The sequence below is a fragment of the Muscardinus avellanarius genome (genome assembly GCF_963383645.1).
Source record: "Muscardinus avellanarius genome assembly, chromosome: 16".
In the NCBI taxonomy this organism is placed as follows: domain Eukaryota; kingdom Metazoa; phylum Chordata; class Mammalia; order Rodentia; family Gliridae; genus Muscardinus; species Muscardinus avellanarius.
Window position 1 is genome coordinate 47819327 of NC_137802.1, and position 26100 is coordinate 47845426.

Below are 26100 nucleotides of genomic sequence, written 5' to 3' on the forward strand. Positions count from 1 at the left end.
TGTCCGCCAAGCACGATCTTCCTGTCTCAGCCTCCCAAATGTTGGGATTACCAGCATAGGACACCATGCCTGGCTACTATCCTTTTTTTTTTTTTTTTTTGCAGGTCTGGGAATGGAACCCTGGGGCATTCGACCTCCAAGCTATACCCCCTGCCTATTTTTTGTTCTTTATTTTGAAATCAGGTCTCACTGAGTTGCAGAGGACCTCACTAATACTATCCTCCTTTCAAGGGCTCCCCTTGCTCTGAGGATACAGACAGAACTGCTGTGAGGCGTGCAAGGGTTTTTACGGCCTTGTCCCACTTGATGCTTTAGTCCGTCTGTTTGCTGTGTTTGGGAACACTCGTCTCACACTCCTTGTAAACCTCAAGCTTGTTCCTTCAACAGAGCCTCTATAATGCTGTTCCCCTCTTTCTGGGTCTTTCCCTGAGTCCCCTCACCGCTCATACCTTTACACATCACTTTCACAACTTTACATTTTGTTTGTGACAGTTAACTAATTCAAGTCTATCTTCCTTAACAGGATAAGGACAAAGAACTACTAGCTTAGCACAAAATAGGTGCTAAACAGGTAACAGCCAATATGTGTCCCTGCGCTAGGCAGTGCCCCTAGCACCCAGTGTGTGTTCATTTCTTTAGGACGGCCCACCATCCCTATAGGAAGTACAATTGCTAGCGCCATTTACATAAGAAAGTAAGTCTCCATGTAGGCGGGTGGCACAAGCCTGTAATCCTTTTCTTAGGAGGATGAGACAGGAGGATTGCAGGTTTGAGGACAGCCTCAGCACGTAGTGAGACTCAGCAACCTAGCCAGACCCTGTTTCCAAATAAATAAAATCCAGCTGGGGGGTATAGCTCAAAGGTATAATACCTCTGGGTTCAGCTGGGCGTGGTGGTGCACGCTTGTAATCCCCGCGCTTGGGAGGCTGAGACAAGAGGATCAAAGCTAGCCTCAGCTACTTAGTGAGGCTCTCAGCAACGTATTGAGACCCTGTTTCCAAATAAAATATAAACTAGGTCTGGGAGTATATCCCGAAGGTAGAAAGCCTCTGGGTTCAACCCCAAGTACCACAAAAAAAAAAAAAAAGAATACCTCTGGGTTCAATCCCCCTGTACCACCAAAAAAAAAAAAAAAAAAAAAAAGTCGTGCAGGCAAAGCAGTGGAGCTAGGAAATGGCCGTCGGCAGGTTCTGGTGTCTGTGCTCAACACTCAGGCTACTGCTCCACCAGTATCTGCTGAAGGTAGTACAGCAAGAGTACTTTGTTTTCTTTTTGGTTTGGTACTGAGGATAGAACCAAGGAACATATCTCTAAGCTATACGCCCAGCCCTAATTTTTATTCTTTATTTTGAAACAGGGTCTCACTGCATTGCAAAGGGTCTCATTAAGTAGCTGAGGCTGTCCACCAACCGCCACCACACCTGGCATATATATATTATATATCACATATTATATATTCAATATATATAATTATTTATTTATTCTTATTTTTTGTGGTCCTGGGGGTGGAACCCAGGGGCTTTTCTACTTCCGGGCTATACTCTCAGACCTTTTTAATACTTTATTTGGAAACAGGGTTTCACTAAGTTGCTGAGAGCCTCACTCAGTAACTGAGGCTGGCTTCGAACCTGTGAGATCCTCTTTTCTCAGCCTCCCAAGTGCTGGGATTACAAGCGTGCACCACCACGTCCAGCATAATATATATAATTTTTAAAAGTACTCTTGCTGAGCCGGGTGTGGTGGCGCATGCTTGTAATCCCCGCGCTTGGGAGGCTGAGACAGGAGGATCGCACAGGTTCGAAGCCAGCCTCAGCTACTTAGTGAGAGGCTCTCAGCAACTTAGTGAGACCCTGTTTCCAAATAAAAGTAGAAAATACGTCTGGGAGTATAGCCCAGAGGTAGAAGGCCTCTGGGTTCCACCCCCAGTACCACATAAAAAAAAAAAAAAAAAGTACTCTTGCCGGCTGGTGTGGTGGCGCATGCTTGTAATCCCAACATTTGGGAGGCTGAGGCAAGAGGATTGCAGGTTCACAGCCAGCCTCAACGACTTAGTGAGGGTCTCAGCAACTTAGACCCTATTTTCAAATAAAATATAAAGTAGGTCTTTGGAACTATAGTCAGGAGGTAGAAAGCCCCTGGAGGAGCTGGGCATGGGGGCGCATGCTTGTAATCCCAGCATTTGGGAGGCTGAGACAGGAGGATCGCGGTTCGCAGACAGCCTCAGCTACTTAGGTCCTCCGCAACTCAGACCCTATTTCAAAATAATAAAAAATAGGGCAGGGGGTGTAGCTCGGAGATCAAATGCCTCTGGGTTCCATCCCCAGACCTGCAAAAAAAAAACCAGAATTCTTAGCCGGGCGTGGTGACTCACCTTGTAATCCCAGTTTTTGGGAGAATGAGACCAGAGAATCAGGGTTCAAGGCCAGCCTCAGCTACTTAGTGAAGCCCTTTGCAACTCAGTGAAACCCTGTTTCAAAATAAAGAACAAAAAAATAGGGCTGGGGGTGTATCTCAGAGATAGAATGCCCCTGGGTTCCATCCCAGTACCGCAAACAAATCAAAATAAAACAATTCTCGCACCGGAGGAAAGAAGCCGCAAAGGTGCAGCCGCCGTGTTCCCTAAGTGGCGCTAGGGGGCGCTCTTCTCCTTGCCGGGTGCGAGTTCGGTGGCTCTGGGTGTGTCTGTTTTGTGATCACATTACTCTTTTGCCTCTGTATTCACAAAACTTTCTTCTGTCTGTGTTGCTGAGGATTGAACTCGGGCATCCTACCTCTCCTCAGCCCTATTTTATTTTTTCATTGTTTGTTTATTTATTTTTTGTGGTACAAGACTGCACCCAGGGGCCTTCTACCACTAAGCTACATCCTCAGCCCTATTTTTTAAATATTTATTTATTTAGATCCTGTTTCAAAGTAAGCAATTATGCTTGTAATCCCAGCATTTGGGAGGCTGAGACAGGAGGATCGCGGTTCACAGACAGCCTCAGCTACTTAGCGCGGCCCTCCGCAACTTAGTGAGACCGTTTTAAAATAAAGAATAAAAAATAGGGCAGGGGGTGTATCTTGGAGGTCAAATGTCCCTGGGTTCCATCCCCAGACCCGCAAAAAAAAAAAAAAAAAAAAAAAAAAAAAAAATTCACTTAAAGCATGCATTTAAGCCAGTTAAAAAATGATGTAGCCACTAGTGGTGGCACACACCTGTAATCCCAGTACTTGGGAGGCTGAGGAAGGAGGATGGAAAATTCAAGGCCAGACCAAGCAATTTAGGAGCAAGTACATGTCTGGAAATAATAATTAACATATAAGGCTGGGAAGCCGGGCTCAGTGGCACACGCTTGTAATCCCAGCATTCGGAAGGCAAAGACCAGGGACGCTGTTTCAAAATAAAGAATAAAAAATAGGGCAGGGGGTGTAGCTTGGAGGTTGAATGCCCCTGGGTTCTATCCCCAGACCTACAACAAAAAAAGAAAAAAGAAGAATAAAAAATAGGAGCCAGGCGTGGTGGCGCACGCTTGTAATCCCAGCATTTGGGAGGCTTAGACGGGAGGATCGCTGTTCGCAGACAGCCTCAGCAACTTAGTGAGGCCCTCTGCAACTCAGTGAGACCCTGTTTCAAAATAAAGAATAAAAAAATAGTGCCAAAAAAAAAGAATGCGGGGGGTGAAGTTTGGAGGTCAAATGCCCCTGGGTTCCATCCCCAGAGCCCCCCCCCCAATTACAAAGACCTTTCATTTGTATTTTCTCATAACTATGAGATAGCTATTATTATTCCCACTTTTTAGATGAGGAATCTTATGTTTTCCCATTGTCCTTTAGAATTCAGTAATTATTTTGGGGGGAGTGCTGGGGATTGAACCCAGGGGCAGTCTATCTCCAAGGTATAACCCCCCCTCTTTTTCTACTTTGAAATAGATACATGGATTTTTTGGCCAGGTATAGTGGCTCATGCTTGTAATCTTAGTACTTGGGAGGCTGAGACAGGAGGAACACAGGTTCATGGCCAGCCTCAGCTACTTAGTGAAGCCCTCTGCAAATTAATGAAAACCTACTTCAAAATTAAAAGAATAAGTCTGTTGGTCGTGGTGGCGCACATTTGTAATCCCAATACTGGGGAGGCTAAGAGAAGAGGATTGTGGGTTTGTGGACAGCCTCAGCTACTTAATGAGGCCTTCTGCAACTTAGTGAGACTCTGTTTCAAAATAAAAAATAAGGCTGGGGGTGTCCTCCTGTCTCAGCCTCCCAAGTACTGGGATTACAAGCATGTGCCATCACACCTAGCTCTGTCTCTGTGTGTGTGTGTGTGTGGGGGGGTGCTGGGGTGGAACCCAGGGACCTTCTACCTATTTTATATTTTACTTGGAAACAGGGTCTCACTAAATTGCCGAGAGCCTACGTAGCTGAAGCTGGCTTCGAACCTGGGTGATCCTCCTGTCTCAGGATCCCAAATACTGGGATTACAAGTACGCACCACCACACCGGGCTTTTTTTTTTTTTTTTTTTGGATGCTGGAGATTGAACGAAGGGGCATTCTACCTCTGAGCTACACCTCAGCTCTATTATATTTTCTGAGAGGCAGGGTCTCACTAGGTTGGTGAAATCTCGCTATTGCTGAGGATGTCCTGGAACCTGTGACACTCCTATCTCAGCCTCCCAAGTATGCTCCACCACATATATATAAGGACATACATATATAAGGACACACATATATAAGGACGCTCCACCACAACACAGCGTTTTTTGGTTTGTTTTGTTTTTGTTTGTAGCACTGGGGATGGAATCCAGGGGCATTCTACCTCAGAGCTGAACCCCCAGTCCTATTTTTTGTTTTGAAACTGGGTCTCACTGAGTTGCGAAGGGCCTAAGTAGTAGCCGAGGCTGTTTGTCTCAGCCTCCCAAATGCTGGGATTACAAGTGTTCACCACCACACCCGGCTCACACCCAGCTTTGTGAAAGTCATCACTATATAATTTCTAAAATCCAGTTAATGGTGACATTAAAATGTATAAACAGGCAACAGTATATAGGATTGCAAAGTTGGTTCCAAATACATCAGTGATGAAAGAGCATTGAGTGAATTCACGACGTGGGCCCTTTATTTTTATTTATTTGCAGTCCTGGGGATGGAACCCAGGGGCAGTCTACCTTCCAGCTACACCCTCAGTCCTATTTGTATTCTTTTTTTTTTTTTTTTTTTTTTTGGTGGTACTGGGGATAGAACCCAGGGGCCTTGTACCTCCGGGCTATACTCCCCGACCTTTTTTTTTTTTTTTTTGAAACAGGGTCACTTAAGCCAGCTGAGGCTGGCTTCGAACTCACGCAATCCTTCTGTTTCAGCCTCCCAAGTGTGGGGATTATAAGGGTGCGTCACCACGCTCGGCTCTATTTTTATTCTTTATATTTATTTATTCATTCATTCATTCATTTAGCTGATCTGGGAATGAAACCCAGGGGGCATTCAACCTCCGAGCTCCACCCCCTGCCCTATTTTTTATTCTTTATTTTGAAACCGGGTCTCACTGAGTTGCAGAGGGCCTCACTAAGTAGCTAAGACTGTCTGCGAACCGGGATCCTCTGGTCTCAGCCTCCTGAATGCTGGGATTACAAGCATGCGCCACCACGCCCGACTCTTTATTCTTTATTTTGAAACAGGGTCTCACTAAGTTGCAGTGGGCCTAAGTAGCTGAGGCTGTCCCCAAACAGCAATCTTCCGGTCTCAGCCTCCCAAATGCTGTGATTACAAGCGTGCGCCACCATGCCAGACAATATGTAGGCCCTTTAAAACTCACTGAAGCTAGGCATGGTGGGTCACACCTGTAATCCCAGTACCTGGGAGGCTGAGGCACGAGGATCATAGCCTGGGTGACTTAGTGAGACTCTAACTAAATTTAAAAAATAAAATAGGGTTGGGGTGTAACTCAATGGTATAATGTTCCTAGTGTCATAAAAAATCTTATTGGGCCAGGAGCTTAAGGCCATATGCCTTGAATGTGAATGTTCCACCAAACAGGCATATATATTAGGCAGTCAGGGTGGGAAACTCCATGAGCCAATGATTCTAAACAAGGAAGAAACACTTCAAATATCCATTCGTTGTTCACAAGTTCATGGTGAGTGGCAGGTCCTAGCTGGCACACTGAGCTTCAAAAGGCAAAAGACCTGTAGGCGCATGCCTGTAATTCCAGTAATTGGGCGGCTGAGACAGAAGGACTGCAGGTTCTTGGCCACCCTCAGCAATTTAGTGAGGCCCTCAAAAACTTAGTGATACTGTATCAAATTGAAAAAAAAATTAGCTGTAAGTATCACGGTTTGGTTCATGGATAGCCTCAGATGCTTAGTGAGGCCCTTTGCAACTCAGTGAGACTCTGTTTCATAATAAAGAATAAAAAAAAATATAAGGCTGGGGTGTAGTTTGGAGGTAGAATGCCCCTGGGTTTCTTCACCAGTACCAGAAAAGAAAAAAGAAAAAATTAGCTGGGTGTGGTGGTGCATGCTTGTAATCCCAGTATTTGGGAGGTTGAGACAGAAGGGTTGCAGGTGTGAGGATGGTCTCAGCAAGTAGTGAGACGCTCATCAATCTAGAAAGATCCTGTTTATAAAAAAAAATTAAAAAGGGCTAGGGATGTAGCTCAGAGATAGAATGTCCCAGGGTTCAATGCCCAGTAGCACAAAAATAATGAAATAACAAATTTTGAAACAGGGTCTCACTAGGTTGATGAGAATCTCATTGAGTTCTTTAGGCTGTCCTTGAACCTGAAATCCTCCTGTCTCAATTTCCCAAGTACTGAAATTACAGGAATGTGCCACCATGCCTGGCTCAATTTAATTTTTGGTATTAGGGATTGAACCCAGGGGGATTTTACTTCCAAGCTATACCTCCACCTACTTTTTGTGTGTGTGTGTGTGTGTGTGTGTGTGTGTGTGTGGTACTGAGGATTAAACCCCTGGGTATTTTACCTGAGTTATATCCCCAACCCGATTGTAACTATTTTTATTTTTGAGGTCCTAGGGATTTAATTAAAGGGCATTCTACCTCCAACCTACACCTTCAGTCCTATTTTTTCTTTATTTTGAAATAGGGTCTCACTAAGTTGCTGAGGGACTCACTAAAGAGCTGACCCTGGCCACGGACTCAGAATCCTCCCGTTTCAGCTTCTCAATTACTAGGATTACAAGTGTATACCACCACGCCTGGGTCCTTATTTTTTTATTTTTTTTTTACTTTTTTGCAGTACTAAGGGTAGAACCCAGGGGCATTCTGCCTCCAACCTACACCCCCAGAGTTATTTTTGAGTCTGTTTTTTTTTTGAAACAGGGTCTCACTGAGTTGCTAAGGGCCTAATTATCTGAGGCTGTCTGCGAATTTTGATCTTCCTGTTTTAGCCTCCCAAATGCTGGGATTACAAGCATGTGTGCCACCACACCCAGCTCCTAAAACTTTTTATAATCCTACTGAGTCACAGGAAACTTCAGTTTATTTTATTTATTTATTTATTTATTTATTTATTTATTTATTTATTTATTTTGGCGGTACTGGGGATGAAACCCAGGGGCCTTCTACCTCCGGGCTACACTCCCAGACCTATTTTATATTTTATTTGGAAACAGGGTCTCTTAAACCAGCTGAGGCTGGCTTTGAACCTGCGTGATCCTCCTGTCTCAGCCTCCCAAGCACGGGGATTACAAGTATACGCCACCATGCTTGGCTTTACTTTTCATTTTATTAATGAATAAAATAAATCAGAACATCAATTTCACATTGACATTTTTATTAACGCCAACTGTTTTTTAATTATTATTTTTTAAAACAATAGCACAAAAATGTTTCAAGGAAGCAGTCTCACAATCTGATGACCTTCTGAAATACAGTTAAGCCACACCAAATATGGATTTCTGTTAATAACACAAAAATGTTTTCTAAGAAAAAGAAAAGAAAATGGAAAAAAAAAAAAGGCAGGGAAAGAGGAAGGGGATGAGGTGTAGGGTCAAACTCACTGGATTAGATAGGTGAGGCTTGTTAGTAGGATATACTGTTAAAGCAGAGAGTGGCACACACAGGCTTACAGTCTTTGCTTTGATACCAATTACCACGATGAGGCCTTGTAGCAGTCACCACTGGCTTCTTCCACGAACAAAATGAACCAGGAGAAGCCAGAATTGAGTTGATACTGTCATGAAGAGGGTCAACACTTGGCCTGACAGTCCATAAAGACCATTTTCAGCAGAATAACTCCTTCAGAAAGGCCTGGCTAAAGTTCTTTTTTTTTTTTTTTTTTTTTTTTCTATTTTCTCACCTATAGACATTTTGGGGTTCTTAAAAAGTCATTTTAAAAAAGAAAAAAAATAATGTATATCAGTTTTTCTTATTTAATGTGGCTATGAAAGATGTTTCGTTATTATTTCTTTACCTCTAAGAAGGACACTGGGGGTGGGGACTGGGTAGAATTAAGAGAGGAAAAACCCAGAGTGGGGAAGGGCTTTTTTTTTTTCTTTTTCTTGGTTTTTTTTTTTTTTTTTTTTTTTTTTTCTTTTTTTGGCCAAGGAATCACACAGAATGGAGGCAAGGAGAAAAACTACAATCCTTGGTTCAGATTGAGTTATACAGGAAAAGAGATTTTCCTGGTTAGTCCCCATGCCAAAACAAAAAACAAAAAACCACTTGGAATTTTGCACAGACTCAGACCTGTTATACCATCAGCCTTTCGTGTTTTAGCCATTCCCAGCAATGGACACTATCCTGGGCTTGTGGGCTATTCACAGAGCCCACTTCATAAAAATCCTCTTCCCCAGAAGCCTGCTTTCCTTTGGGTAGGTTATAGAAACAGAACATCTGTCATTAACAGGAGAGTGTTAAATACTTTTAACCACTGACAAGGCTTCAGGAAGTTTCACAGTTTCGTTATGCTCTATTTTATTACTATCATATTTACATTTTTATTTCTTATTTTTATTTTTTTGCTGAATTGCTGATTTTCCTTTTTCAATAGAATTTAATTCTGGAGTGTGAGCAGGAACCAGTTAACTACATTCATTGTCCAACCCCCACTGGTTTGAAAGGAGACTCCAAATTCTTGGCATATGAATCAGCTGTGATAGCTCCACCTCACCCCTGCAGCGGAGCGGCAGAACCATGGTGGTGGAGTGCGTACCGCTCAGGGTTCACACTGCGGGTGGAGAGGCTTTTCGCTGAAGGAGGTACTCGTGGATGCTCTCAGCATCTCGCTTTAGCCAAGCAGCATTCAGCAGGATATTTTCACAACACTGCTGGATGGTCCGCTCAGCTGAAGGAGCCGGGTGACTCTCGAAGAAAGCCTGGTATGAGACAATCCAGAATGCAGATTCACTACTAGCAATATGAAGTCAGTATCACTAGCTGTAAAGAAAGAAAAAAAACCCCACTTGCCTACATATAGAACCCATAAGCTTCAGGCATGAGAACTGACCACTGCAGTCCTCAGGCTACAAGCAACTCCGTGGTCCTAAGTATAAGAATTCTCCCAAATATTAAATTCATAAAACCTAATCAGGGGTTAATAATAAAGAGACAGGTTAAGGTACTAGCCTGTCATTTTGAGTAAATTAACTGCTGTCTCAGTTTTCTCAGCTATGAAAAAATACTTATTCCACAACTTAAATACTCAAACCCCACCCCTATTTTTTAATTCTGTATTCTGAAACAGGGTCTCATTGAGTTGCAAGGGCCTCTCACTAAGTAGTTGAGGCTGGCTGAGAACCCGGATCCTCCTGTCTCAGCCTCCCAAATGCTGGGATTACAAGTGTGAGCCAACACGGCTGGCTTTCTAAGTTTATTATAATTATTACAATACCTGATTCAAGATTGAATAAATTATTTCTTTTTTCTTTTCTTTTTGCAGTACTGGGGATGGAACTCAGGGGCATTCTACCTCCAAACTCCACCCCCAGCCCTATTTTTATTCTTTATTTTGAAATAGGGTCTTACTGAGTTGGGAAGGGCCTAAGTAGCTGAGGCTGTCCGCGAACCACAATCTGCCTGTTTCAGCCTCCCAAATGCTTGGATTACAACCATGTGCCTCCATGCCTGGCTTTTTTTTTTTTTTTTTTTTTGGTGGTACTGGGGTTCCTGGAAGCCCTTCTACCTCCAGGCTACACTCCCAGACCTATTTTTACATTTTTATTTGGAAACAGGGTCTCCTAAGCCAGCGCACGTGGCTGGCTTCGAACCTGCGCGATCCTCCTGTCTCTGCCTCCCAAGCGCGGGGATTACAAGCGTGCGCCACCACACCCAGCCTATTTTTTTATTCTCTATTTTGAAACAGGCTCTCACTGAGTTGCAAAGGCCTCACTAAGTAGCTGAGGCTGACTGCAAACCGATCCTCTGTTCTCAGCCTCCTGAATGCTAGAATTATAAGCATGCACCACCATGCCTGGCTCCATGGTGAATCTTAAATGGTTATAAAAAAAAAAAATTTTTTTTTTTTTTGGCAATACCGGGAATGGAGCCTTGGGGCATTCTACATTCTCCAAGCTACACCCCCAGCCCTTTTTTTTTAATATTTTATTTTGAAACAGGATCTCACTGAGTTGCAAAGGGCCTAAGTAGCTGAGGGTATCCTTGAACTGCAATCTTCTAGTCTCAACTTCCTAAGTGCTGGGATTACATGTGTGTGCCACCATATCCAGCTCCTATTTTTTTATAGGATTTTTCAGGAGGATCACGCAGGTTTGAAGCCAGCCGTGCTGGGTTAAGGGACCCTGTTTCTAAATTAAAAAGTATAAAATAGGTCTGGGAGTGTAACCCGGAGGTAGAAGGGTTTCCAGGAACACCAGTACCACCCCCCAAAAAAAAAAGTGTGTGCCATCACACCCGGCTTGAATAAATTATTTTCTAATGAAGTACACTTGGTTTCACAGAAAACAAACCAGCTCTTAAATACCAACCTGTAAAGTGAGGGGGCCTTTCCTCTAAGTTATCACAGGTAGAAAAGAGAAGATGACTGTATCATCAGATTTAGTCTAGCCTGGCTAGAAATTAATAGCCTTATTTACCTAGAAGATAATGGCTCCTGCTCCAAAGCTCCAAATCATGGTTAGGTTGTCAGGGCCTGTGTTAGATACAAGTATTCCTCCAGTTCCATCTCAACAAACGACATTAAAATCATTTTGAGATTTTTTATTGGAGGGTAGCAGGACTTGAACTCAGGAGCATTTTACTTCCCAGCTATACTTCCAGCCTGATTTTATTTTTATTTTGAAACAGTGTCTTACTAGGTTGATGAGAATCACAATACTTGCTGAGGCTGTCCTCAAACCTGTGATCTTCCTGTCTTGGCCTCCCAAGTACGGGATTATAAATGTGTGCCACCATGGAAGGCTCAGATTGATATTTTTACATTATCAGATCATGTCACTCCCTTGTTTAATAAACCAACTGAGGGCTTTCATATCTTAGAAAATTCGTGTGTGTGTGTGTGTGTGTGTGTGTGTGTGTGTGTGTGTGTGTTATGAGGGATTGAGGGATTGAACCCAGGGACATTCTATTTTGGAACTATACCCCAGCACTATTTTTTAAATTTTGAAACAGAGTATTAAACAGCTAAATTGCTGGGGTTATCCTCTAATCTTCAATCCTCAGGTCTCAGTCTCCCAAGTACTGCAATTACAGGAATGTGCCACCATGCCTGGCTTTCCTTTTCCTTTTCTTTTTTTTCAGTATCGGGGATTGAACCCAGGGGACATTCTATCTTCAAGTTACACCCCCAGCCTTATTTTTTTATTCTTTATTTTCAAACAGGGTCTCCTAAGTTGCAGAGGGCCTCACTGAGTAGACGAGGCTGGCTATGAATCTGTGATCCTCTTGTTTCATTCTTCCAAGTTCTGGGATTATAAGTGTGTGCCACCATAACTGGCGAGAGCAAATTCTTTTTTTTTTTTTTGGTGGTACTGGGGATTGAACCCAGGAGCATTCTATCTTTGAGCTACACACCTAAGCCCTTTTTATTTTTTATCTTGAAAGAGGGTCTCATTAAGTTGCTGAGAGCCTTGCTAAATTGCTGAGACTTGTCTTGAATCTGTGATCCTCTAGTCTCAGCCTCTCTAAAAACAGGATTACCGGCAAGTGCCGCCACACCTGGCTCAGATTTACAATATGGTGGCACACGCTTGTAACCCCAGCATTTGGGAGGCTGAGACAGGAGGATTGGAGTTTGAGGACAGCCTCAGCTACTTAGTGAGGCCCTGTTTCAAAATAAAGAAAAAAAAAATGGGGCTGGGGGTGTGGCTCAGAGTGTAAAAGGCCCCCTGGGTTCCATCCCCAGTAATGAAAAAACAAATGAAAAAAACTTCTAACAATGGCTTAGAGTCAATTAAACTATATATAGCTCCCAGAACTTCCAAATTCATCCTGATAGCCCCCCCCCCACTTTGTGGTGCTGGGGATTGAACCCAGGTGCATTCTATATTTGAGCTATACCCCCAGCCCTAATTTATTGTGTTTCTTTGGAGACAAGGACTAAGTTGCTGAGAGCCTCACTAAGCTACAGAGGCTGGCTCCGAACCTGCAATCATCCTGTCTCAGCCTCCCAAGGACAGGAATTACAGGTGTGAGTCACCATGCCTGGCTCTGATAATCTGTTTATAAAAATATTCAGCAACTAAATGCAATGGAAAGCTTAAAGTTAAGAGTTTCCTAATTAGTATAAATTTGTCCTCCAAATGAACCTTTACCAGGTCCACACTAAACTGATGATCAACCTTTATAAAGGCTGAGAGACCCTAGTCTTTATATTTCAACACTCTCAAAGATGATTTCAACCCTAAATTCTTTAGACAATGAAGATACAATCTAACCTGTTGTTCTCTAAGAAAAAATAATGAAACACTAAAGCATATTATCCTAACACTCTATAATTAAAACTAGGTAGCTGAGTCTGAGTATGGTGGTGCATGCTTGTAATCCCAGCATTTGGGAGGCTGAGACAGAGGATCGCAGTTCGAGGAAGGCCTCAGCTACTTAGTGAGGCCCTTTGCAACTCAGTGAGACCCTGTTTCAAAATAAAGAATAAAAAATAGGGCTGGGGTGTAGCTCAGGGGTAGAATGCCCCTGGGTTCCATCTCCAGTACTGCAAAGCAAACAAACAAACAAAAAAAAAAAACCCCCAAAACTAGGTTAGTTTCTGTTTTAGGTTGAAAAGTAGTATAGTTAATAGTACTTTCCTTACCTTAACTTCTCCAGCCATTTTATCAATAGCAAATCCCTCAACTGATAGCTGGAAAAAAAAAGTTTTAAATAATAAGTGAAACCAAAGAAGACCAGGAATATGCTTCCATTTACTCTAAAAACAAAGTATTCTCTTCTCTCCCAAACTTTGGCTTATTATAGAAGGTGTAGGATGAGGGATGCAGAGCCCTTAAATGACAACAATAACTATTTGAGAAATTTGTTTAGCAAAGACCATATCCTACAGGTCTAGTAAATCACTGTTATCATTCAATAACATCCATGGTAAGCTAACTAATCAAAAGACTTTCACATACCTTTATTAGTCTAGATATTAAGAATCCTCCCTGGTATCGATTATAAAGCTCTTCCCAGTTGTCCTTTATGAATTTCCATGCAGCTTTTCTTCCATGCTTGCTGCCCCCGGCTACTCCACCAATTACTGATACAGTGTCCTGTGGACGTACCTCTTCCTAAAATAAGAAAGAGAACTAAAAATCTGGCATATCCAAAATATTTTCTGGTGCCAGAAAATATAACATACTATTGAAATTCTTGAGTAACCACATTGAAGACATTTACTGTTTTAGGAATAAGTGACACCAGAAGCTTCCAGCAAAGGATAATTCTAAACATCTGTAAATTTGAGAATGAGGCATTGAGACAGGTACAAACAAACAGGCTAATCATCAAATATTTGCTCAGGATCCTAAGAGGATAAAGAAAAAAAAGACACAAAGTAGGCAAAAGGGTAAGTCAGCTGTCCAGTTTACAAGAGTCCTTGTCTCCACAGACCCAATTCTAGAGTTCTAGAGGAGGATTTGTTTCCTCTTCCCTCTTCAAGTTCTGATTCTCACCACTAATGGGAGATAACTGAAGTAAAAAACAAAAACAAAAACAAAAACTCATTCCTAGCCGGGTGTGGTGGCGCACACTTGTAATCCCAACATTAAGGAGGCTGAGACTGGAGGATCGCAGTTCGCGGACAGCCCTCTGCAACTCAGTGAGACCGGTTTCAAAATAAAGAATAAAAGCCGGGCGTGGTGGCGCACGCTTGTAATCCTCGCGCTTGGGAGGCGGAGACAGGAGGATTGTGCAGGTTCAAAGTCAGCTGTGCGCTGGCTTAGGAGACCCTGTTTCTAAATAAAAATATAAAATAGGTCTGGGAGTGTAGCCCGGAGGTAGAAGGGTTTCCAGGAACCCCAGTACCACCAAAAAAAAAAAAAAAAAACCCCAATAAAAAATAGGGCAGGGGCTGTAGATTGGAGGGCAAATGTCCCTGGGTCCCATCCCCAGACCTGCAAAAATCAAAAACAAAAACAAAAACACGTCATTCCAGTGAAGAGAAAGCTTTGGTTTAGGGTAAAAGCGGGTCAAGAGGGTACTGATTAGTGACACTTGCCACAGATCAGTTGAGTGGGTAACAGTTTCCTCTAAAAGCATTTTCCTTGTAACTTACTGAAAGTGCAAACGTGAGGACTTTTTGAATCAGTTCAGGCAAAAGAGTAGCCCCAAGGACTCTTTCAATTCGATTTTTCTCTTCTTGCATATCTGCTTGTTTGTGAAGCTATAGGGAGAAAATAAAGACAGGGATGATTAGCTTTCTCTCAAAGTTCTATGACACTAAGTAACTCAAGCTAGAGACTGCCAAACTCATCTGGCTTAACACCCCCTGTTCAAAAAAAATTACTCAGCACTCCCCATAAATCTACCTTCTTTAAATCAATGAATAGAAAAGTAGCTGGGTGCGACAGAACAGGTCTTTATTGAATCCCAACATCTGGGAGGCGGAGAATGGAGGACTGCAGGTTCAGCAATTCAGCACTTTGTTTTGAAAAAAAGAACTAAGAGTGGAGCTTAGAGGTGAGTGCTCCGGGCTCCTCCTGCCCTCTACTTGGGATTGAACCCAGGGGCATGAGTTATACCTCCAGCTCTATTTTTATTTGGTGGTACTGGGGGTGGAACCCAGAGGCTTTCTACCTCCAGGCTATACTCCCAGACCTTTTTTATATTTTATTTGGAAACAGGGTCTCACTAAGTTGCTGAGAGCCTCATTCAGTAGCTGAGGCTGGCTTTGAACGCATGCGATCCTCCTGTCTCAGCCTCCCAAGTGCGGGGATTACAAGCGTGCGCCACCACGCCCAGCTTTTTTTTTTTTATCCTTTACTTTGAAACAGGGTCTCACTAAGTTGCAGAGGGCCTCACTAAGTAGCTGAGGCTGGCTGTGAACCTGAGACTGACCAATCCTCCTGTCTCAGCCTCCCAAGTATTGGTATTATAAACCTGCATCACCACACCCAGTTGCCTCTGGCTTTAATCTCCAGTTTAAAAAAAAAAAGTGATGCCAGGCATGGTGGCACATGCTTGTAATCCCAGCATTAGGGAGGCTGAGACAGGAGGACCAGGGTTTGCAGACAGCTTCAGCTGCTTAGTGAGGCCCTTTGCAACTCAGTGAGATGCTGTTTCAAAAAAATAAAAAGACTTAAAAGGGCTAGGGTTGTAGCTGGTAGGTACAATGTCCCTGGGTTCCATCCCCAGTACCACACACACACACAAAAAAAAAAAAAAAAAAAAAAAAAAAAGTGATGAAACTAGGTGTGGTGTTGTACTCTTGTAATCCCAGTACATGGGAGGCTGAGACAGGAGGATCGCACAGGTTCAAAGCCAGCCTCAGATACTTAGTGAGGCTCCTGGCAATTTAGTGAGATCCTGTTTCCAAATAAAATATAAGTATGGGAGTGTAGCTTGGAGGTAGAAAGTCCCTGGGTTCCATCCCCAGTACCTAGTTAAAAAAAAAAAAAAAGTGCTAGGCCGTGGCTAAGAAGTAGAATGCCCTTATGTTAAAACAATAAAGAAGCCGGCTGTGGTGGCGCACGCTTGTAATCCCTGCGCTTGGGAGGCTGAGACAGGAGGATTGCGCAGGTTCAAAGCCAGCCTCAGCTACTTAGTGAGGCTCTCAGCAACTGAGTGAGACCCTGTTTCTAAATACAATATAAAAAATAGGGCTGGGAAGAAAGCCTCTGGGTTCCACCCCAGTACCACTAAATAAATAAATAAATAAATAAATAACAATAAAGAATTTAAAAATAGAGCCTTTTTTCCAATTTTTATTATTTATTTATTAGTGGTATTGGGGATTGAACCCAAGGCATTCTACTTATGAGCTACATCCCCAGCCCCATTTTTTATTCTTTACTTGAACACAGGATCTCATTGAATTGCAGAGGGCTTCATAAGTAGCTGAGGCTGGCTTTGAACCTAAGTGATCCTCCTGTCTCAGCCTCCCAAGTACGGGGATTACAAAGTACACCACCATACCTAGCTTCATCACTATTTTTTGGTGCAGTACTGAGGATGGAACCCAGGAACCTTGCCCCTCCTAGCTACAACCCCAGCCTTTTTTTTTTTTTAAGTATTAATATTATTATTACCATTTTTATTGTTGTTGTTGTTGTTGTGGGTCTGGGGCTGGAACCCAGAGGCATTTGACCTCCGAGCTACAATCCCTGCCCAATTTTTTATTCTTTATTTTGAAACGGGGTCTCACTGAGTTGCGAAGGGCCTAAGTAGCTGAGGCTGTCAGCGAACCGCAATCCTCCGGTCTCAGCCTCCCGACTGCTGGTATTACAAGCATGCGCCACCACGCCCGGCTTATTATTATTAATTTTTTTGTGGTACTGGGAGTAGAACCCAGGAGCATTCTACCTCTGAGCTACACCCCCAGCCCTATTTTTTATTCTTTATTTTGAAACAGGACCTCATCTCACTGAGTTGCAAAGGGGCCTCACTAAGTAGCTAAGTAGCTGAGGCTGGCCACAAACTGTGATCCCCATCTCAGCCTCCCAAATGCTGGGATTACAAGCGTGTGCCACCACGCCCAGTTTACTCTTTATTTTAAAACAAGGTCTTACTAAGTTGCAGAGGGCCTCACTAAGTAGCTGAGGCTGGATGAGAACCTCAATCCTCCTGTCTCAGCTTCCCAAGTCCTGGGATTACAACCATGTGCCACCATGCCTGCCTTCTTTTTCTTCTTCAGTTCTTTATTTTATTTATTTTATTTTATTTTATGTAGTACTGGGAATGGGACCCAGGGGCATTCTATCCCCAAGCTACACCCCCAGCCTTATTTTATATTCTTTATTTTGAAACAAGGTCTCACAGAGTTGCAAAGGGCCTCACTAAGTAGCTGAGACTGTCCCTGAACCTTGATCCTCCTGTCTCAGCTTCCCAAATGATGGGATTATAAGCATGTGCCACCATGCCTGGCTTTCTTTCTCTTTTTCTTTTCTTCTTTTCTTTGCAGTACTGGTGATGGAACCCAGGAACATTCTACCTCCAAGCTTCACCCCCAGCCCGATTTTTTATTCTTCATTTTTGAAACAGGGTCTCACTGAGCTGCAAAGGGCCTCACTAAGTAGTAGCTGAAACTGTCCTCAAACCAAGATCCACCTGTCTCAGCCTCCCAAATGCTGGGATTATGAACGTGTGCCAACACACTGGGCTCCCAGCTTTCAATTTTTAAATGACAGTTCCTCTTCTTAACTCTTCTAGTCTATAAATCTACCATATGAAAAATCTACCATATATAAAATAAATCTACCATATATAAAATCTTATTTTCGTAATTAGAAACAAAACATTGGGGTTTTTTTTTGTGTGTGTATAGTACTAAAGAGTGAACCCAGGAGAATTTTACCTCTGTGCTATACCCTAGCTCTAAGTTATTTTATTTTTTGTTTTGAATCAGGATCTCACTAGGTTGTTACAAGTTGCTACATTGCTGAGGCTGTCCTGAACCTGTGATCCTCCTGTTTCAGCCTCATAGGTACTGGGATTACAAGTGTATGCCACCACATCTGATGTTTTTTTTTTTTTTTTTTTTTTGCAGGTCTGGGGATGGAACACAGGGGCATTCGACCTCCGAGCTACACCCCCTGCCCTATTTTTTATTCTTTAGTTTGAAACCAGCCTCACTGAGTTGCAGAGGGCCTCACTAAGTAGCTGAGGCTGTTCACGAACCGCAATCCTCCGGTCTCAGCCTCCCGAATGTTGGGATTACAAGCATGTGCCACCACACCCGGCCCTGACACCTGGTGTATTTTAAGAAGTAAAGACTGCAGGGACTGGTGATATAGCATAATTGTATAGTGTTAGTCTAGCATGCAGAAGGTTCTGGGTTTTTTTTTTTAATTTCCTTGTGGTACTCGGGATGGAACCCAAGGGCATTCTACCTCCGAGCTACATCCTCAGCACGATTTTTTATTCTTTATTTTGAAACAGGGTATCACTGAGTTGCAAAGGGCCTCACTAATGGCTGAGGCTGTCTGCAAACCAAGATTCTCCTGTCTAAACCTCACAAATGCTGGGATTACACGAGTGTGTAACACACCCACCCACCCACACACAAACACTGAATATATATGAGATACAGCCCAGATCGTACTTTTTAATTTTTTTAATGGTGCTGGGGATGGAACCCAGGACCTCTGGCATGCTAGGCATGTACTCTATCAGTATAACAGGTGAAACATTGGAAAGATCTGAGTTATAGTCCCAGATGTTTCTCTAATTAGCTCTATCATCTTGACTAACTCCTAACCTTCTCCAGGTCCCAGTTTCTCCATCTATAAAATAAGGGGGACACTAGACATGGTGGTACATGCCTGTAATCCAGGTACTTGAGAGGGTAAGATGGGAGGATTACAGGTTTTAGGACAGTCTCAGCATCTTAGTGAGATTCTAGCAACCTAGTTAGACCCTGCCCTTGGGTTTAATCCACACACACACACACACACACACACACACACACACACACACACACACACACAGACACATGGGGTGGGGGTGGGGGCTGAGAGACAGACTTCTAAGGTCCCTTCCTCCCTCCCTTCCTTTACTGGGGATAGAACTCAGGGGCATTCTACATCTGAGCTATGCCCCAGCCCAGTTGTTCTTTTTTTTTTTTTCCCCCAGAGCAAAGGCAGATGTTTATTAAGGAAAAGTGAGGATGCATGTTCAAGGTAGACTGCGGGCCAGCTTGAGAGTGGGCGGCCCCTATCTGTATTTTATTTAGAAACAGAGTCTCACTAAGTTGATGATGTTCTTTCTAAATTGCTGGAGTTGGCCTTGAATCCATGTTTCTACCAGCTAAGCTTCCCAATTATAGGTGTGTATCACCAATTTCAGATTCCTAAGGTCGGCTCCAATATTCAAGGACTGAACTCTAGAGTTCAGGAAGTGTTTCTTCTGAGAGAGCCGTTATACACAACTCCACTAGATGGCACTCTAACACCATATTTCAAATAAGAATGGTATTTTTATTTTGAGGCAAGGTTTTTCTTGCTATTTCATTTTTATAATATAAAAGATTTGTGTTTAAAGCCGGGCGTGGTGGCACATGCTTGTAATCCCAGCATTCAGGAGGCTGAGACAGGAGGATTGTGTTTCACAGACCACCTCAGCTACTTAGGCCCTCTGCAACTTAGTGAGACCTTGTTTCAAAATAAAAAGAACAAAAAATAGGGCAGGGGATGTGGCTTAGAGGTCAAATGCCCCTGGGTTCCATCCCTAAACCTATTAAAAAAAATTAGGGTTTAACTTTCAACTAAACATTGTCCCTTCTCTGTATTTTACTGTTTTACCCCAAGAACATTCTACTTCTGAGCTACACCCCTAGCACCTCCCCCACTACCACTACTACTATTTTTTTTTTTTAATTTTTTTATTTTGGTGGTACTGGGGGTGGAACCCAGAGGCTTTCTACCTCCGGGCTATACTCCCAGACCCATTTTATATTTTATTTGGAAACAGGGTCTCACTAAGTTGCTGAGAGCCTCACTAAGTAGCTGAGGCTGGCTTCGAACATGCGTGATCCTCCTGTCTCAGCCTCCCAAGCCCACTACTACTATTTTTGATACTAGGTACTGAATCCAGAGGCATTCTACCTCTAAGCATTCAGTCATTCATTCATTCATTCGTGCAACTGGAGATTAAACCCAAGGACACTCTACCTCCAAACTATACACCCAGCACGAATTGATTTTTTATTTGGAAACAGGGTCTTGCTAAGTTCCCATGAACATTGCTAAATTGCTGAAGCTAGCTTCAAACCTGTGATTCTGTCTCATTCTGCCAAGTACTGGGATTATAGGCATGTGCAATCATGACCTGCTTCATTTTTTTTTCCCCAAACAGGGTCTTGCTAGGCTGCTAAGGGTCTTACTACTTGTTGAGGCTGTCTTTGAGCCTGTTAACTTTCAATCTCAGCTTTTCTTTTTTTAGTCTTTTTATTTTTTTAAGTATTTATTTATTGCCAGGCATGGTGGTGCATGCTTGTAATCCCCATGCTTGGGAGGCAGAGACTGGAGGTCGCGCAGGTTCGAAGCCAGCCTCAGCTACTTAGTGAGGCTCTCAGCAACTTAGTGACACCCTGTTTCCAAATAAAATATAAAATAGGTCTGGGAGTGTAAATATATATATATATATTTATTGCAGGTCTGGGGATGGAACCCAGGGGCATTGACCTTGGAGCTACACCCCCTACCCTATTTATTCTTCTTTGTGTGTGTGTGTGTGTGTGTGTGTGTGTGTGTGTGTGTGTGTGTGTGGTTCTGAGGATGAAACCCAGGGGCATTCGATCGATCCCCAAGCTAGGCTCCCTGCCTTAATTTTTATTGTTTATTTTGAAACAGTGTCTCACTAAGTTGTGGAGGTCCTCACTAAATAACTAGGCTATGGGCAAACCCCGATCCTCTGGTCTCAGCCTCCTGATGCTGGGATTACAAGCGTGCTCCACCATGTCTGGCTCAATCTTAGCTTTTCAAGTAGAGACTACAGGCGTACACACCATACCGCCCTCCCCCGCCATTTTATTTTTTATTTTGAAACAGGGTCTCACTAGGTTGCTGTCAGCTTTATTAAGTTGCTGAGGCTTCAAGCCTGCTACCCTCCTGTCTCCCAAGTATAGGCATGTACCACCATCCCTGGCTCCCACAGTTTTAGTATTTGCATGTCTGAAATAGACATACACCACTTCTCTTTTGCCAGGACCTTTTTTTTTTTTTTTTTTTTTTGCAAGCCAGGGCATGCATGGTGGTGCACGCTTGTAATCCCAGTATTTGGAAGGCTGAGACAGGAGGATCATGCGGGAGGATCGTGGTTTGAGGACAAACTCAGCTACTTAGTGAGGCCCTTTGCAACTCAGTGAGAACCTGTTTCAAAGTAAAGAATAAAAGCCAGGTGTGGTGGCGCACGCTTGTAATCCCTGCGCTTGGGAGGCTGAGACAGGATTGCACGGGTTCGAAGCCAGCCTTAGCTACTTAGTGAGGCTTTCAGCAACATAGTGAGATCCTGTTTCCAAATAAAATATATATTTTTAAAAAAAGGTCTGGGAGTATAGCCCGGAGGTAGAAAGCCTCTGGTTTCCACCCCCAGTACCACACAAAAAAATAAAAATAAAAATAAAAAATTTGGCTGGGGTGTAGCTCAGAGGTAGGATGCCCCTGGGTTCAATCCCCAGTATTGGGGGAAAAAAAAAAAAAAAAGCTGTACTCTCCATGTCCATCAACATTGAAAAGCCAGAAAGAGGTGCCTTTTTCAAATATACTCACCTTTAGCATAACGTCTAAGGTAGTGCCATCGCCGTGCTTCAAAACAGTCAGATAGACCTACAGGATGAGATAGGGACAAGAAGGGAATCATCTGAGTCCATGGATCTTGTTTTAGAAAGCAAGTTAAAAAAATTTGTAAATAGTCACATGTGAATATACATACACATTTTGTAAGGAACTAAAAACCCTGTGAACCACCAGAGGTGTATGGTATATGGTGACAGTAGAGCCTACCAGGGAATGTGCACAGGAGCAACCTTTCAGCAACTTAAATGAGAAGCTGGCTACAAACCACCTACATGGAATATGTTAACCTAGCAACAGACATGGTTTGCAGGTCAGTGCTTAGTCAGTTTTGATTACTACCAGAGGTGTTCCAAGCTTTATAAACTGATGCAGACACCTAGAGGTCAAAGGAATTCATTATGAAAACTTACAGGACTCCTGAGATCCGCAGACAGGATCTGTTTTCCTTCCACATGGTCCTTAAACCGACGACGGGCTTCTTCTAATGTTGCCTTATGTCCAGCTTTTCCTAGTTTGCCGAGAACCAATCCCCTTAGGAGTGCATCTAGGTGACCTGATTGAGAAGAAGAAAGAAGTAGTGACTACTTACAAAGCTTGTTTGCACAAACTTACTACCTGAATATTTTATAATTGTATCACACCAAGTCTGTGGTATTGAACAAACATAATTATCCTGATACTTGAGAGAACATTTGATTTGAATGTAGCAAATCCTAAGAGAGTGCTAAACAGACTAGACATCAAATAAATTTACCCGTGGTCACAAATACCAACTATCTGAATTTACTAAAGGTCCATTCAATCTAGTTAATCACTCTGCTAAGCATTATGTATGAAGAGACATCATCAGCTTTGAAAAGGTTCAAAAAGACTACATGTAAAATATATTAAATGCTCTGTGTATATCAAACTGAATCAGATTTTTTTTATTTTATTTATTTATTTATTTATTTTTGGTGGTCCTGGGGGTGGAACCCAGAGGCTTTCTACCTCCGGGCTATACTCCCAGACCTATTTTATACTTTATTTGGAAACAGGGTCTCATTAAGTTGCTGAGAGCCTCACTAAGTAGCTGAGGCTGGCTTCGAACCTGTGTGATCCTCCTGTCTCAGCCTCCCAAGCGCAGGATTACAAGTGTGCGCCACCACACCCAGCTGAATCAGATTTTTTTAAATGAAAATCTGGTGTAAAGCGTGGTGGCGCACACTTGTAATCCCAGTATTTGTGAGGCACAGACAAGAGAATTGAGGTTCACAGACAGCCTCAGCTACTTAGTGAGGCCCTTTGCAATTCAGTGAGACCTTGTTTCAAAAAAAATAAAAAGATTTAAGCCAGACATGGTGGCACACACTTGTAATCCCTGCACTTGGGAGGCTGAGACAGTAGGATCGCACAGGTTCAAAGCCAGCCTCAGCTACTTAGTGAGGCTCTCAGCAACTTAGTGAGACCCTGTTTCCAAAATAAAGTATAAAAATAGGTCTAAGAGTATAGCCTGGCTGTAGAAAAGCCCCTGGGTTCTACCCCCGGTACCACCAAAAAAAAAAAAAAAAAAAAAAAAAAAAAAAAAAAAAGCCTTCAAGTCTCCATACTCAACATTTAAAGGAGTGTTAAAAAGTAAATACAATGATTAAAGAAATAATGTACCTGGGCATGGTGGCACACGCCTATAACCACAGTACTTAGGAGGCTGGGACAGGAAAATAACAGGTTTGTGGCCAGCCAAAGCAACTTAGCAAGGCCCTCAGCAACTTAATGAGACCCTGTTTCAAAATAAAAAATAAAAATAGGGCTAGAGGTATGGCTCAAAGGTAGAGTACCTGTGGGTTCAATGTCTGGTAAAACACATACACACACCCATCCACCTCAAGATGGAGGAGAGAGAACACATGTAGAAAACAACTAACTTCCTTAACTCAAAAATTTGGTTCCTGTGTTGCTTAGTTGGGTTACAAGTTACACATAAAATACCTGGTATTTATAATAATATAAATAAAATTACCAAAATTCCTTTTAGCTTTTCTTGACTATAAATGGGCCTTTTGAACATTGCAGAAGACCTTTATTTTCATCATTGTGCATAAATCCTATTTAGCAATGAATACACCTAAGCACTACTGTGTGTCTGTGGTGACCCATGTAATTCACAAGTAAGTTTAGAAGACAAAGTCAGGTGTGGTGGCTCACACTTGTAATCCCAGCACTTGGGAGGCTGAGACAGGAGGATCATGGTTCGCGGACAGCCTCAGCTACTTAGTGAGGCCCTTTGCAACTCAGTGAGACCCTGCTTCAAAAATAAAGAATAAGCCGGGCGTGGTGGCGCACGCTTGTAATCCCAGCATTTGGGAGGCTGAGCCCGGAGGACTGTGGTTCGCGGACAGCCTCAGCTACTTAGTGAGGCCCTCTGCAACTCAGTGAGACCCGGTTTCAAAAATAAAGAATAAAAAATAGGGCAGGGGGGTGTAGCTCGGAGGTAGAATGTCCCTGGGTTCCATCTCCAGACCCGCAAATAAATAAATAAATAAATAATAAAAAATAGGGCTGGGGGTATAGCTCAGAGGTAAAATGCCCTTAGGTTGCATCCCCAGTACTATACATACATACATACATACATACATACATACATACATACATGCATGCATACATAATTGTGGAGGGCCTCACTAAGTAGCTGAGGTTAGCCGTGAACCTGTGATCCTCCTGTCTCAGTCTTCCAAGTCCTGGGATTACAGGCATGCACCACCATGCCAGGCTTGGGTTTTAATTTCTGTCTGGCTAAATATACAGTGACATCCAGATGAAATAAAGATAATACTGACTAAATTGTTAATCACAGGTGAGAAAAAAGGTCTCAATTTCTGGTTGTTTCCCCACTCAGTATGTCCATTACCTTCTCCAGGTTTGGGGTCCCAGCCCAGTCTCTCCCCTATAGGTGAAAAGACATCTTTCACAAACTCCTGGATTTCCTCATAGAAGTCTGTGTGGGACAAGAGAGTTGAGAGAATCCCCAGGTTACAGCTCAGGTCGCTCCATACAGTATAATTGGGCTCATTCACAAAAGCCTCCATGACTTTTAGAACCTCTACAGTGCTAATGATTCCAGCTCGAGCCTGGGATAGGAAAAAACATACATTAACCTAGTTTTCAAACAAAACAAAGCAAAACAGATAAGCATGCACTTTTGGCATTGTCTATATGTAATAAATGTTTTTGGTTTAAGGAAATAAGACTATGAAATGAGCTCAGAAGAACACCATTAGAATAAAACTCCCATTATGACAACACCCCTCATTTACTTCTTTGCTATTTATAAAATTAATACTGGATATAGCCGGGCGTGGTGATGCACGCTTGTAATCCCTGTGCTTGGGAGGCAGAGACAGGAGGTTCACGCAGGTTTGAAGCCAGCCTTGCTGGCTTAAGAGACCCTGTTTCCAAATAAAAATATAAAAATAGGTCTGGGAGTGTAGCCCAGAGGTAGAAGGGCTTCCAGGAACCCAAGTACCACAAAAAAAAAAAAACCCTGAAAATTATACTAAACTCCTATAATATGGGAATTTAAAAAAACACACAAACTAGTTAACTTCCTACTTCTACTTAGTTTCTGGGGCCCTGGCTGTTTTTGTTTTAAAATTTTTCATACTTTCAGAGAAGATGAAAAAATAGTTGGGGCTTTGGTTCTTGACAGAGGCTCTTTCAATGCTGGACCTGCAAAATGTGTCAATTTAAGCCTCTCCTTTACTTATTTTTAAAAGAGCACAAATTAAAGGCACTTCAAATTCAGAGCCCTTTTAATAATAACTAATGGAATTAGGAGGAAAAACTTCTGTTAAGCAGCCAACTACATAAACAGCTCACTCTCCTGGGACAGATCTCTCTCGGCAGTGAGATGAGCAGATGTGAGGTTTTGTGCATCAATGCTAATCTGTGTTTATACAAAGAAGGAATCCAAAACCAGTGACTGCAGAGGGCACGGAAAATTTCAAGTCCAATTTAAAGGAACAATAGGAGGAATATGACAATTTTATCATAGTCAAAGATATCCAGAAATAACGTAACCTATTTTGGAATCATAAAAATAATAATACTAATTGCAGCTTTAAACTATTTTTGGAACAAAGACATATATATGTAATTCTAAAGCTATTGTGCTATAATATGGATAATAATAGAATACTATAAAAGTCTAGCTTTCCAATCAAAGTACAACTTTAGGAAAACATAATCACTCTGATTATTAAAAAAAAAAGTTGAGCCGGGCGTGGTGGCGCA

The 26100-nt window shown here is 42.6% G+C and overlaps 1 protein-coding gene across 2 annotated transcripts in view; it reads right to left on the reverse strand.

The window, feature by feature from the left end:
* Nucleotides 1–9156: 9156 nt before the first annotated feature.
* NPEPPS (aminopeptidase puromycin sensitive) overlaps nt 9157–26100 on the reverse strand; it is a gene marked incomplete at both ends in the record, with an annotated part of 127421 nt that continues 110477 nt past the window's right edge. For both annotated transcript variants that reach the window (XM_080712325.1, XM_080712324.1), the window contains 7 exons: nt 9157–9309; nt 13197–13244; nt 13513–13668; nt 14655–14762; nt 21805–21861; nt 22242–22384; nt 24719–24938. In XM_080712325.1, the coding sequence (XP_080568451.1) occupies nt 9157–9309; nt 13197–13244; nt 13513–13668; nt 14655–14762; nt 21805–21861; nt 22242–22384; nt 24719–24938 (885 nt within the window). The remainder of the gene's footprint in view (nt 9310–13196; nt 13245–13512; nt 13669–14654; nt 14763–21804; nt 21862–22241; nt 22385–24718; nt 24939–26100) is intronic.